This window comes from Corylus avellana, chromosome 7 (assembly GCF_965113065.1).
Source record: "Corylus avellana chromosome 7, dhCorAvel1.hap1.2, whole genome shotgun sequence".
In the NCBI taxonomy this organism is placed as follows: Eukaryota; Viridiplantae; Streptophyta; class Magnoliopsida; order Fagales; family Betulaceae; genus Corylus; species Corylus avellana.
The window spans coordinates 1,963,229-1,978,246 of NC_142496.1; the positions used below are offsets into that span (position 1 = coordinate 1,963,229).

A 15,018-nucleotide genomic window follows, 5' to 3' on the forward strand; every position below is an offset into this window, starting at 1 on the left:
AATCAAAAGGTGCAGGCCGATGGAGGTCATAAGACTTCCAACCCCACATCAAATTCACCTCCAATATCCTCTCTCTCTCTCTCTCTCTCTCTCTCTTTATATATATTTAGGACCACTAGAGAGAGAGAGTTAATATATTAATTAATTAAATGGATAAGTTAAAAATTACTTATCAATTTTAAATTACATGATAATTTAATATAGTATCAAAGCGGCTGTCTTGAGTTTACATCCTAACTCTACATGATAATGTTAAGTAAGTAATTTTTAGTTGGGAAGTGATTGAAGTGATATATAGTAACTAGATATATGTAAAAAAGTTTTATTTTATAATGAATTTTTATTTGAATAATAATAATAATAATTTATTAATGTGCTATATAAAGTAAAAATATTAGAAATTTGAAAAAATTGAGAGCTTGGCATATTCATTATCAAACCGATAATTTAATGTACATATATAGGGAGAGAGGCGAACCAAGCTCAAATACCTAGGTAATTGGATTGACACAACTTCTCATATGAGTTATCTTGCTCAGAATTTGTAGTAGTTTTTTTTTTTTTTTTTTTAATTTTTTGAGAAAGTGGGAATTAATGCTAAAACAAGTGATTGGTCAGCGAAAATTATCATTAAATTTTAGATAGATTATCGTTAGATTCTTAATACGATAGTTATTTTTAATGACCGCTAAGTTAGGATACAAACACTTGAAAGTATAAAGGTGAGAATTTGTTTAGCATTTCTTGTTGAAAAAATTAAAGAATTTTGAAAATCAAAAGGTAAATTTGTCTCATTCGACCTCATTAACACCGGAAACAACGCTATCAATGAGGGAACAACATCATCTCCATTTCATTTGAACTGAATAATATCCGATTAGTTATATTGAATAAGTATTTTTATCTTTTTGAGGAGATAAAAATACTAACTGAATATTATTCAGTTCAAATAAAATAGAAAAATCCGACTTAAGATCCTCTCCATTTTAAATGAACTGGATAATATCCAATTACTTATAGTGAAAGAATATTTTTATTCTCTAAAAAAATAAAAAAAAATAAAAATATCCCTCTACTATACCTAACTGAATCTTATCTAGTTCATTTGAAATGGAAATTGTCATATTTCCTAATTCGCACATTGCATCTTTATCCTTAAGTTACTTCTCTTGTGATGCATTTATGATTCTGCTTCTGGGTTATTAACTAAGCTCTGATCAGGTATCAATTGCCTTGTAGGACCAACCACCTCTTCTCTCTCTCTCTCTAAATCGGGAGAGATATAGAATGAGCTAGAAGGTCCACAGAGCAGCCCAACTTGCAGTTGTGTAGCAATGCAGCAACATCAGCTGCAACCCCAACCCTACTAACCTATAATTGACCCATCAAATTTCTCTTCACTTCACTTGAAGAACAAACACAGAGAGAGAGAGAGAGAGACAATGGCATTCCTTCTCTTCATCTCCTTACTCTTTTGCTCTTCAACCGCCGCCGCCATCTCTGCCGTCCCAAAACAACAAGAGCTGGATCGAATTTCAGCTCTCCCCGGACAACCACCGGTCACGTTTTCTCAATTTTCCGGCTACATTCCGGTCAACGAGCAACATGGCCGAGCTCTCTTCTACTGGTTGACCGAAGCCACTGCTTTTCCCGAGAAGAAACCGCTTGTTCTTTGGCTCAACGGAGGCAAGTTTTCTTCATCTTATTTTCTCACTTTTATTTTTCCACCGACTATATTATGTATAAAAGTTGTTCTTTTTCTTTTCCTTTTGGGGAACACTCTCCATTTGACACTTGCAGAAGCCATTAAAGGCATTGAAAGACTTGTCTTTTTCAAAATAACTAATCAAACATTGACAAGTTGTAAGGAATGCAAGGACAAGATTTAAAGACAAGCCATGATCGAATTAGTTGCTTTCCAGAAATCAATTAAGTAAATGAATTTATTAATTTCTGTTACTTAATTATTTCATCATGTGTAAATGTAACATTATCGTGAATAATGTTACATTTCACACAAATATTTCATATGCTTTGAATCGTAATTATTAAAAGTCAATACTCAATTATTAGTTTAGTATTATGTGGTTATAAAGACAATCTTAATTAATTTTGGATAATGTTGTTGATGGCAAAATGATTGAGCAAACTATTTGTGGCCGCCAATAAATATGTAATTAAACTATATACTTTGCACGTGTCACCACCCCACGTGTCCTAGCTTGTACACAACTTCAAGAGTCAAGACCCTTCTGTTTCTCTCTATGCCTCCCATCAACCATGAGATGGAGCACATTAGCAGGCAGGCACTAAACCAGGCTAGTGTGCGCCAACAATCACCATCAATCGGGTAGTGAACCACTGCACCCACCATGGAGAAAAAAACAGCCACATGGGTCCTCTCGTGATCTCTCTGTGTCTGTATATAGGCCTCATTCCTTCCAAAACTGACGTTTATTCTCTCTTTTCTAAAGCACTACTCCTTTACCTCAGTGAATTTTTTTTCTTCTGTTTGTCTGTGAATGAGGTTGTTGGGGGGAGAGAAAACACCAAATTCTGCTCAAAAGTGAACCTACTTTTTCACTTGATCAACTTTTCTGATCTTTCCATATTGTCCTTGCAAAAGATGCCTGTGTCTCTGTCTCTCTATCTCTCTCTTTCTTTCTCTCTTGTGGATATTCACACTCGCTCTGTGTGTACTTCCATCTTTGAAGCACGCGCATTCAGAAGTCACCAATGGTGGTGATGATGATGATGTAGGGTTATTAAGCTTTTTTCCCCTTTTGGGACCAGGAAATGTGAGATAAAAAAACAAGAAGTACTTCCAAATCATGTTAGGATATGGATAGAGCGGGTTTTGGAAGAAAGTATCACAGTGAAAATCAATCATTTAATTAAGATTTGTAAAAAGAAAAAATAAAAGACTGATTTTTATTATTATGTCATTCTAATTATATGATTATTTTAAACAATTTACTAAATAACATTAGTCACGAGGATAGTTAGTTCAGTCACAAGTTTTAAAAAATTTAAATTGACAAAAAAATAAATTTAACTATTTAATTAATACTTTTACAATTCCTCTTATAGTATGCTCAAGCTCTTCTAAGTGAGTTTAATACTAAAATATTTAGGTTACCATAAAAAAAAAAAAAAAAAAAAAAAATGAAGATGATATGAACAAATAACTCTATTTTATGTGAAGGTTTAAATAAGTTCATCTTAATCTGTGTATCTTTTGCTTCTGTAATCACTTTGTGCGATCCTTTGAGAGGATCAGATCACTTGTTTGACCTATTTTTTAAGCTTTATAATTATTTTTACACTATTTTAGTTTGTTTTTTATTTATTGTTGAAAAACTCATCCCTTTTTCGATTTTAAGATGGTTCATTCTCTATTCATTTTAGATTAAGAATAGAAAATATTTTGTAACCCTTTTTCCTTAATCAATTAAAAAAGAAAAAATCTCTATTAATTCCATAATTTTCTTGTTACATATATATATATATATATATATATATATAGACTGTATGTGCTATATATAGACAAAAATTGAGAATCGTTTTAGGAATCTACAGTAAGAGGATCTGTTCAATGAATCGTTCATGGTAGGTGGCGGTAGATAATTTCTGTTTTGCCTGAATTGTCTGGTTTCCACTGTAGAGATTGTTTTCCTTAACATTAATTGTGCCTGAAATAGTGCATGGAAGCTGACATCCCATAGAATAAAATATATAATTTTAAATGGGTAGGTTTCGACTTTGATTATTGCAGTCTTGCAGAGGCAAATAGTATACATGTTTGTGAAAAAGTTGTACAGATATTATGCAGTCAAATCAACACCTAATGTTTACAGGAATTTGACTATAGATATATGGGATGGAGCTGCTTTGATTTGTCGGTGCTGGTATTAGTTATCTATTTACGTACACCTAGCAAATTAATAAAGTGGGATATTATATTAAACTTTAATTATGACATCACAAAATGTTAATTCTATGTTAAGATGAATTATTCATATTAAGTGTATTAATTACAAACGTTTATTTGCATAATTTTACAAAGACAGAATTAGAAATTTAACTTTAAAAAAGGTTTAATTTTATAAATCAGTCTAAGCTTGTTTCCCGATTTGAGCTTTGTATTGAAGTACAAGCAGTATATTTTATCTTTTATTGCTACACTCAAAACAAGATTTATGCTGATCTCAAGAGATTGACCACAATTATATAATAATAAATAGTGGAATTATGCAGGGCAGGTTGCAATTATCTAATAATAAATTGTGGAATTATGCAGGACCAGGTTGTTCATCAGTAGCATATGGAGCATCAGAGGAAATCGGGCCATTTAGAATTAACAGAACTGGTGCATCTCTTTATCTCAGCAAGTATGCGTGGAATACAGGTAACCATTAAATATTATTCATTTTGTTCTTTTGATGAATTTAATTATATTGTGGAGAATTTAATTAGAACATGTTCATATATGGCACATGCATTAATCATCATCACATGGATCACGCATAGATAACATCAACATGCTAGTCTATCCATCTCGGTCAAATGGTTGACAAACTTCAAATACTATAGCTAGCTAGCTACCAATCAAACTTCTACTATATGACCAAAAAAAAAAGGGATGATTAAGACACCATGACCATGACTTTTATGACCCTTTTTTTTAGCTCTTATATTAGTAAATAATTAAGAAAAATATTTGAGTTATTAAGTTTTTACTATAATTTTTTTACAAATTAATATAGCAATTTATATGTGCTACATGGCACCACATGGAAGAAAAAAATTAATCAAAATTAAATTGTTTAGTGGTTGGCATGATTATAAGTATCATGTCAGTTTATAAGAAATTTATAATAAAAGTTGTAGGGTGATGCTAAACAGCACGCATGCCCAGCTAATTTTTTTTTTTTATAATTAAAATATTAAAAAAAAAAAAAATTAGCTGGACGTGCATGACTGTTCATGCACGTCCAACGTGCTGTGAATCAGTACTCAAAGCTGTAATATCTTTAACAACAAGGATGGACTCAGTGCCCTCCCAAGCTCTCCTCCAGTAAAAAAAAATTCTTAAAAAAACTTTTTTAATTAGCATATTTAATTAGTGTATTTCGTCCATGCGTACTGAATTGTTAAAGCAGCTAGTTGGTAAACTTTGTCTTAGTTTGTTTCTAAAATATCTAACTCTAATTACTTTTTTATGCTTTACAGAAGCAAATATATTGTTTCTTGAATCGCCTGCTGGTGTTGGTTTCTCTTACACAAATACAAGCTCCGACCTTGAAGATTCTGGAGACAAACGGACGGGTAACAATAAATCAATGAAGATTATATAATATTATTGTTTTGTTGGTATAAAATTATTTCTTAATTGAAGCCTAATTAGTTACCAATTTTGTGACACAGCTCAGGATGCTCTAGTCTTTCTAATTAGATGGATGTCACGGTTTCCACAATACAAATATAGAGAATTCTATATTGCTGGGGAAAGCTATGCAGGTATATATAAGCAACAACTAGTAATTAATCTATTAATTACTTTCTCAAGAATTCTTAATTAGTAATTACATATATATATAAGCTAATTTTTTTGCTCTTTTCTAATAGGGCATTATGTTCCTCAGTTGGCAAAGAAAATTGTCGATTACAATAAAGCAAACATGCATCCCCTCATCAACCTTAAAGGCTTCATTGTAAGTTAATCCATCTACAATGTTGGTAATGGTATTAAAGTTTTACTATAAATTTTTTATAAACTGATGTTTTAATTCACGTGGCATGCATTTACCACATCAACAACTAAAATGTAAAGTGTCACGTGACAGTTTACGTAATATTTATCATATCAACTACTAAAATGTAAATTGTTACAATTTACGTGCCAACTCACGTTATCGGTTTGTAAAAGATGATAATGAAAACTATAATACCCTAAACATTTTCCGAAGTTTTTAAATGAAATTGTAATGCATGCAGGTGGGAAATGGCGTAACAGACAACTATTATGACAGCATTGGAACCGTTACATTTTGGTGGAGCCATGCAATGATATCAGACACAAGCTACCATTCAATTCTCAAGCACTGCAATTTCAAGGAGGAAAAAACATCACAGAAATGTGATGATTCAGTGAGTTATGCCATGAACCATGAGTTCGGAGACATCGATCAATACAGTATATATACACCATCTTGCTTGGCGTTGCCCAACACTACAATGAAGCCTATGAGGCTCAAAAATACTCTTTTGCGTCGGAGGGTTTCTGGCTACGATCCTTGTACTGAAAATTATGCAGAGAAATATTTTAACCGGCCGGAAGTGCAGAAGGCAATGCATGCAAATGTTACTGGAATTCCTTACAAATGGACTGCATGCAGGTATATACGTAATTTACATACTCTTTTTTTTTTTTTTTTTTTCCTTTTTTTTTTTAGTATGAAATGAAATTTATATCTTATTCGGAAATTAATATAATTTTGTATGGGGCATGCAGTGATGTTCTTATAAAGAACTGGAACGATTCTGAAACTTCTCTGCTACCCACATACAAGGAGCTGATTGCAGCTGGTCTAAGAATCTGGGTTTTCAGGTATAAGTTCTGATAAAACCTCTATAATATTATAAAATAATTGCTGTTGTTCTTATTTCTTATTCAATCCTATCACCCTTTCCAGAAAAAAAGAAAAAAGAAAAGTGTAAACTAAAAGAGTTAAAAGTAGCAGGAAGTAAAGTATTGGGTGGTTTATTTTCCTTTCTATTTTGGATTTTTCCACAGTAAAAAAGAACAAAACCAATGTAAAAATATTTTGGAATAATGTTTACTTTAAATGGGGATAATTTGGTCGAAAAGGAACAAGCCTATTGAAGGAATTTTCTTAGATTTTTGTGCACTTAATTTATTCAGATAGAATTTGTGGAAGGAAGGGACTCTTTTCCACTGTAAAGGAGAAGTTCCAGCAAGTAAAAGTTACAATTGAAAATGCTACACGAAAATTTAGATGATTTACATAACACGAATGGCCATATTTTCACATTAAATGGGCATTGATTATAAGTCTTAGGAAAACAAGGAAGACTTGTAATTAATTAAGCCTCTGACTCTTAGTAATTGAAAGTGAAGCATTGGTTGCATGACAGCGTGTCACCTTGCCCTTTCTCTAGTTGAAAAATCAATTTCAGATTGTCTTGTCACATAAAAATGACACAACATCTACTTTCTGTAGCCGATTGATTTGAAGGTTGAGTGCTGGACTGTGCTTGATAAAGACTCCATTGTTGATCATTTTAAAATCTCAATTTTTCTCTTTGACCATATCATTAATGCTTTTGTTATGGAAAGAGTGTCACATTAAAACTTCATTTAGGCTTTGTTTGGTAATGGAGGCGGGGTTGGCTCAAACACTGTTTATCACCATTTTTCAAAAAAAATCAACATTAAAACATTTTAATTTTTTCACTTTTAATATCAAATCATTCACTTTTTATTATTATTCAAATAAAAAAATCACTATAAAATAAAACTTTTTCACTTTTTCATACCACTTTTTTATTTTTTTTATACCAAATATTCTTACTTTTTTTCACATCAATCTACACAATTACAGTGTTTAGGCCATCCTATTTGCCAAACACTCCCTTAAGGTGTTGTTTGGTAAATGGATTGGTCTAGACACTGTAGTTGATGTGAAAAAAAAATAAGAATGTTTGGTATTAAAAAAAAATGAAAAAGTGGTATGGAAAAGTGAAAAAATTTTGTTTTATAGAGATTTTTTTATTTGAATAATAATAAAAAGTGAATGTTTTGATATAAAAAATAAAAAAGTTAAAATATTTTGATGTTAATTTTTTTTGAAATGACGATGAATAGTGTCTATGATGATAAATGTGCTCGATAAGAAATGGAGTCAAGCCTGACTCGACTCCATTTTTTTAAAAAAACTCCATTTACTGATGGTAGTAGCCCTTCTGCTGTTGTACTGAATCCCTTCAATTCACTGTACGTTCCCCTTTTGGGATTTTTACACAAATTAATTTAATATTTTACTAAATAAAAAAAAAAATTAAGCTCAATTTAGATGAAAACTTTGTTCTAATTTGAAAAGTTTCAAGTGCAACTAAAGGGATGGGGAGATGGAATATATGTTAATGCTTTTGTTTCTAATTTGATGCAGCGGAGACACAGATTCAGTAGTTCCAGTGACTGCCACTCGGTTTTCTCTTAGCCATCTCAATCTTGCAATTAAAACCAGGTGGTATCCATGGTATTCAGGTGGTCAGGTAATCACAAAATTTCATTCCAAATCAATCACAACTTCCTTAAAGATAAGATTTTGTGTCTCGTGTACACAGAACACAAGTTAAGAGTGTCACATCAATAATTAAAAAAGCATAACACCATAACTTGTATCATAAATTAAAGTACAATTCGAATTGCTAATAATTCAGACAGCAAATATGAGACAGCTAATATGAAGTTTACTTGTCCAAACAATTTTAAGTTGTCTGTCCACACGTTTTGAATAAGTAAACCCTAGAAAAACTCATATTTATTGTAATCCGTGCAACAAATTATTAAGAATCCGAATTTCAAACCGAAGCGATCAGACAAAAATATTGATATTCATAATTCATAAAAGAAATGTTGAAAGAAAAAATTGCTAATTAAATTCCTTTTATAGGTAGGAGGATGGACAGAAGTGTACAATGGGTTAACCTTTGCTACAGTGAGAGGAGCTGGGCACGAAGTTCCACTATTTCAACCCAAGAGAGCATACATTCTTTTCAGATCGTTTTTGGCTGGGAAAGAATTACCAACATCTTGACAGATTGTTTGGAGATGATTAGCAACGATAATTGGTCATCTTTGAGGAAGTTCTTTGTTTAATTGTTTCAACTAACTTGAAATTCCACATAATGGTGGGTAGGATAGAATCATTCATTCAAATTAGCATTTATAATTTTAAGGACAAAATTGTTACATTTCATGTTATAGACCGATGCAAATTGGATTAATATTGTCACTCCTCAAGTTCTTCAATGCAAGCATGAGATTCATTTAAGTAATTTTTACTGCAACTTCCTTACAAACATACGTTAACGTCCATATTTTATAAAGATAAACGTTATGTGGATTGTCACATGAGAACCTTCATTTCAATGAATAACATGATAAATGTCATATAGATTGTCTTAACATCATCTTTTCAAATTCAACTTTAATTACTTCCTTTTTAAAATTATTCTGCAATTTTAGCTTAACATGCCTTTGTAAGGATTTTTAAAGGATAAAGATCTCCAGTAATTTATTACACAAATTGCTAACAATTTAGATGGTACATATAACCATGTAAAAGAGTACACATGAAACCCACCTATCTTATTAAGTAATTGAACGGCTCAAAATTTATTTGAACATGCAAGTCTCTGACAATATACTGCCAAAATTGTTTGAGATCCATATCATTTTTAAAACCTTGGTATTCTCCCATGTATGTCATAATCCAGTTTCAATTCTTACTAGGCCCAAAAAGTATATTTGGAAAAGAAGCAAGAGCCAAGTTTACAAATGAAGAAAAAACACACCCTTTACATTTTGTAGAAATCAACAACTGGAAAATTAGCTGGACACAGGTTCCAAATATTTCTACTCTTCAATTTGAATAAAACAACATTGTTAGATTCAAGGTCATAGTACAAGTATTCCTTCTCTGTTCACATACAAAATTGAAGTGCATCTCAGATACCAGTCTGAGATGAAAATATAATTACTTCAATCCATCACCCCATGCCTGGAGGCATTCCCAAGCTCTGAGCAAGATCACTCATCCTCTCCTTCATGGCCTGAGAAAATAATAAGGCTGAGACTTTCAGTTTTATAACAAAGATGGAGGAAGAGTTTCAATTCTTTATATAAGAAACTGGAAATCTCACCTGGACACTCTTCTGGTGTGCATCCTTGTATGCCTCAGTAACTAAAAGTGAAAGTTTCTGCACATAAACCAAAATGTATTTGTAAGCCTTAAATAGCAACCTGTACACCAAAAGAGTAATGTTACTCTTCACACTCATTTCATATTGGTTGTAGTAATGTGTTGTAAGTGACTTCTCATATCAGCCACTTAAAAGAATAAGAGTTTGCCACTTAAAACACACTACATCAGCCGGCATAAAATGGGTGTGAAAAGTAGCATTACTTTACATCAAATTAATCATTTGCCCCGTCAGGAAGGATTACAGAACTCAAACCAATTGGATACTTAAAACTACTCCCCCCATCTTCAAAGATACTGCCCAGTTGGAAGGATTGCCCAAACCCAAGTTAAACAACTAAAATAGTTTAAAACCGCTTCCCAAATTTCTATAGGTGTTTCCAGATATGCACTTGATAACTACTGGTTAACTAGATGAGCATATATTTGAGCCTAAAAATCAAAAGGTCATCATTTTGAAAATGCGGAGCTTTAAATCCAGCTTAGTTCAATATTTTGGCAGAGAAAATAAAAGAGTATTCAGATTATGTTTGATGTGTTTCTTCAGTAAGTATTCTCCGAAGTATTTTTTGATTCCCCCCAAAGAGAAAAAAGTAAATAAATAAAAAAATAAACAAAAGCCCCCTCTTTCCATGAAATTCTCCATAACTTTTGAGTCAAAGACTGAAACCATAGTCGTTGCCTGCAATCGACATCCCCATCCAGGTACAAAGACAAGGAAATGAGAAGGCAAACAGGAAACACCTCATCCAAGATTTAAGTATAATTGCCTCATGGCCCATTTTGTTGTCTCATGGGAATTTAATGGCCCTAGTCGTTCCAAGAAGTCCAAAGTCCAAACAAGTCAATCGGACAAACGAAGTACAGTAGTTGTCATCATAAAAATTTTGGAAAAAAAAAAAAAAAGAAGCTTTGTTCCATGAAATTCTATGGCCCCACTAAAGATATTAGATTTCATATCAGATCATGTACAAGATATGAATGAGTTCAACTTCCAAGGGAGAACTAAACAGGCACGTATAACAAATTCCAAGGTGTGATAAGATCACGCTATAAGAATCAATTTTGCATTTTATTTTCCAATGGTCTTTGGATCCAATGGCATCACCTGCCCAATAAACAAGGGCTAGAGTGTGAAGTCACAAGTCCAATCCCGTAATGGTGTATGACATATTGAGTTGTGTTTATCTATTTGTAATTTTTTTTGGCGAAAAAAAACTAATAGAAAGATGAAGTCAAAAGAATGTGTGAATTGGATATACTTGCCTCCGGTCCTAATTCCATTGCAGCCTCAGTGATCTCTGTGCGAACAGGTTGCTGGTTTCCTGACAGTGTTACCTACAAACATAAGTTAAGAACTACTGTGAAGTTCATTGAAGAAATAAATTAAGGCTTGCAATACTACAAGGTGACTCAAATCATTTGAAGCAGTTCCTAACATTATTTTTCTTTTATAGGTAATCGATAATTATCATTAAAAGTGTAAAGACACCTCTAAGTACACCGGAAGTATACAAGAGGAAACATCATTAAGATGGGAAAAGCAGTCCTGCTGTAGAATTGAGCAGCAGCTGACGTTCAAAAGCTAAAACAAACATCCATGAAAAACAAAATCATTCCACAAGGTACTATGACATTTTTAGTCATCACCCCTTCTTTTCACAATATTGGAAATTTGGAAGTATATCTTTGTCATGTACAGAATCATAACAAAGATATCAAATTACACCAAGTAAAATGTCTACATGATCTTACTGTTTTGCACAATGATTCTGATCTAGCTTTTAAATGGCTCTATCCACAAAAACAAAAATTTGCCTCAAATCCCACTGAAAACAATATAACATAAACAAATTTTCTATGTTTTGCGAGCTCTTTCGAAGGCAAACCAAGTCAAAATCTAAAGCAAAATTTTGTCCTCATTCAAACACGAGCAAATGATTGACCTAACAAATGACTTTACCAGTTCACCATATTAATGTCCAAAAGCAAATTACAAACACTCAAGTGCAAGCACACACACAAACACACAGAGAGACAGACAGGCAGAGAGGGACTAAAATACCTTGATTAGCTCACCTTCACAGTAACCATCAAACTCTGTTCTGCATAACAAAATGATAAAAAACAAAATGAAGACTTCACAGACAGATACACAGAGAGTAAAAATTCAGATGCAATAGGTGTAACATATAATCCTACGCAGCAAGTTCTTTTTGCACCCGTACTGCCTCAACTTGGACAACCATTTGTGCCTTCTTCACTGTCTCGTAAAGGTTCTGCATGTTTCCAAAAATTCCTGCCTAAAGTCAACGAGCAAAGTAATATTAGTTTAAGTTCACAGATATGAGTCCAACTCCATGTCATCATGCAAATAAAATACATAACACCAATAAAATTAATAGTCCCTATAAATTTGATTTAAGACTGCGAACAAATTCACCCTATATCCCCCTGTAGATCTCACTGTCAAGGGAACAAATCATCACACACTAAGGTATAATTCCATACTTGTTCTGCTAAGGAGAAGTTGAGAAGGATGCAACATATAAGTGTTCAGTCCCAGGCTACACCAAAAAGAGTATTCTGACTCCTCAGGCACTTTTAAACCATATAATTCAATACTTTATATGACTTATTTAGGTATTGCAATATCACCAAAAACTTGGCTCCTCTAAGCAATATCATCAAAAACTCGAGACACCTCTGAGGAATTGCTTTATGATTGAATACAATGATATAGAGTGTTTTCTTGTCAGTCCAAGAAGCATTCATGTAATAAGAAGTTCCTGTTTAAAGCAATTCCTCACTCCAACATCTAGAGAAAGAAAATGAAAGCATCGTGTTGTTGTGATAAAAAAGAAATTCAGATTTTTAAATTCTCTATCTCACAAGCCAGCTCCTCTTCAAACAATTCTTTTTCGTTTGCTTTCAAATCATAAGGAAATTAATTTGTTTTCAGGGATGAATTTAAAACCTATGATGTGGACGACCAGCAACTTTCCAAGATCTTACTCAGGCATGGTTGTGATTTTAAAACAGAACACATCTCTTGTATGTCTCTGTGCATGTCTGTGTAAATGCTTATGGAAACCTAGAGGGTAATACAGAGATTAAATTTAAGAAAAAATGGCAAATGGCCTTATATTTCTCCACTCTTTAAGAAAATAAAGGCAGGCACTTCCACAAGTTCCAAAATAGGCAACAGATAAAGCCAGACAAACAAGCTTCATCTTATCAGAACCCAACATACCAGCCTTTGTTAGGACAAATATTATTACATAACATAGATTTAGATGAGTTTCAGTATATGCATATGTTATTTCCTTCCTGGCTTTCTCACTGGCATGCACCAGAGAAACCTCTGACTTAATCAAAATTATCACAAAACTGGGTTTAGAGGTTTTTCAAGGCCTTCAATACACCCCCGCAAACAAAGTTACTCTAGATGTTCAATAGTTAGTGTCAACCTATGTGATCATGTTTTAGAACCAACACATAACTGTTTGCTGAGAAGACAAAAGTAAACTCCATTAACCTTTGAAGGCGCATCTCCACTCTGATCATTCGTTTCCTTTTTTCCTCCGAATAGACTGTACACACGGAGGGATCTATGATTATGCCCAGATTTTCCCTGACGACGTCGAGATAGCATCTGTATACCCACTAAATTGGCATTTGAAGTTAGGTTACCTGTAATGAGCAGGACAAGAGTAGGTTACAAACAACTCTTTTTACTATCATAAATTATTCAAATACACGGTTTGGAAAGCTAGAATCGTTATAAAATAACTGGAGGTTGCGAACTTAAAGAATGAACCATTACAGAGAAGTTGAAGACCAAAATTTTCTTTGGCATAGTGTCCTAAAGCACATTCAACGGACATTAAAAAAGAAAGAAAGAAAGAAAGAAACTGAAGACAGCGTCAATGCATTTGATTAGAATTAACATGAGTAAGAGCCATGTTTTCTTTTCATACCAATTTCGATTAGTTTTTCTCTACTCATCAAAGATTGTTGGGTCATCCCACATTATTTGTACAGAGAGATCTTGTGTCAAAAACACGTTTTTTTTTTTTTAGGTTCTTAGTATTGTGAAACTAAAACATCCACCTATTGTGTAAACCAGTCATTTTCACAGATAACCCATTTCTGTCAGGAGAAACTGCTTTAACCCCACCAAAACCAAAGCACTCGTTAGACCCATAATGGTGCTCAACTTCACGAAACTTTCAACCACAAAAGACCCACATCAATATTAATACCTCCACTTGATACAAGAAATCAAATTCAGAAAAGCACAATATACAAAACATATCCATAAAACAAATTCAGGGGAGCAATACATGATTTATTCCCACATAGACCACACTGCACAAAAGAACCCAGAATCCCAGTCAATACTTGCATCCATATATTCTCACACTGCACAAAAGAAAACAAAAAAGAGAGCCAGAGAGAGAGAGAGTTACAGAGGGAGGGAGACGAAGGGCAAGGCTTTATTCCTTGTAGGTTTGACATCTGACCAGTGAGAGAAATCGTCGACGCCATTGAGCTGTGAAAGAGTTCTGAGCTTTTAAGTTTTTTGTTTGGAGAGGATAATGTGTAAGTTTGTTTTTTTTTTTTTTTTAAGAGACTGTTAAGAGTTAGTGGGTATCACCTGTCGTTCAAGCGCTATAAGAACGGACCAATTCTAGAAGAGCACGTAGACCGAGTATGGGATAGACGATAGTGTGATAAAGTTTGTTGTAATATTCATGAATCAAAGGCAATGATACTCTTCACACTATTTAGAGCATTCCCATTGGAAGAGCCAAATGTTACTTTTATTTATAATAACTCTTCAAATGTTCAAAAAATCCCCCACATTGGATGAGCCAAAAATATATGTAAAATAGATATTTGATTAGAAGAGCTAAAAAAAAAGTTAAATGCAGCAGCACTTTTTAAGGGAGCTATTTTATTTTTTAGTGTTTCTCTCTCCTGCTTGATCTTTTTCCCAAATCTT

At 33.0% G+C, this 15,018-nt stretch overlaps 2 protein-coding genes across 3 annotated transcripts; one reads left to right on the top strand and one right to left on the bottom strand.

Annotated features, from left to right (window-relative positions):
* The first annotated feature begins 1,300 nt into the window (after positions 1 to 1,300).
* LOC132184285 (serine carboxypeptidase 24) lies at positions 1,301 to 9,038 on the top strand. 2 transcript variants are annotated; one of them, XM_059597858.2, is made up of 9 exons: positions 1,301 to 1,686; positions 4,301 to 4,408; positions 5,233 to 5,328; positions 5,428 to 5,520; positions 5,629 to 5,714; positions 5,998 to 6,398; positions 6,515 to 6,610; positions 8,193 to 8,298; positions 8,700 to 9,038. In XM_059597858.2, exons 1-9 carry the CDS (start codon positions 1,443 to 1,445, stop codon positions 8,841 to 8,843), a joined length of 1,374 nt encoding a protein of 457 aa, XP_059453841.2. In that variant the 5' UTR covers positions 1,301 to 1,442; the 3' UTR covers positions 8,844 to 9,038. The 2 variants fall into 2 exon arrangements, with proteins under 2 accessions (XP_059453841.2, XP_088374163.1); XM_088518037.1 differs by having other exon boundaries at positions 1,598 to 1,686; positions 5,433 to 5,520.
* A 612-nt stretch (positions 9,039 to 9,650) lies between these two features.
* Positions 9,651 to 14,607, bottom strand: LOC132185641 (nucleoid-associated protein At4g30620, chloroplastic). Its single transcript, XM_059599403.2, has 7 exons — positions 14,483 to 14,607; positions 13,549 to 13,703; positions 12,213 to 12,313; positions 12,076 to 12,115; positions 11,277 to 11,348; positions 9,952 to 10,008; positions 9,651 to 9,861 (listed from the first exon to the last, which is right to left on the bottom strand). Exons 1-7 carry the CDS (start codon positions 14,559 to 14,561, stop codon positions 9,799 to 9,801), a joined length of 567 nt encoding a protein of 188 aa, XP_059455386.1. The 5' UTR covers positions 14,562 to 14,607; the 3' UTR covers positions 9,651 to 9,798.
* Between the last annotated feature and the right edge of the window lie 411 nt (positions 14,608 to 15,018).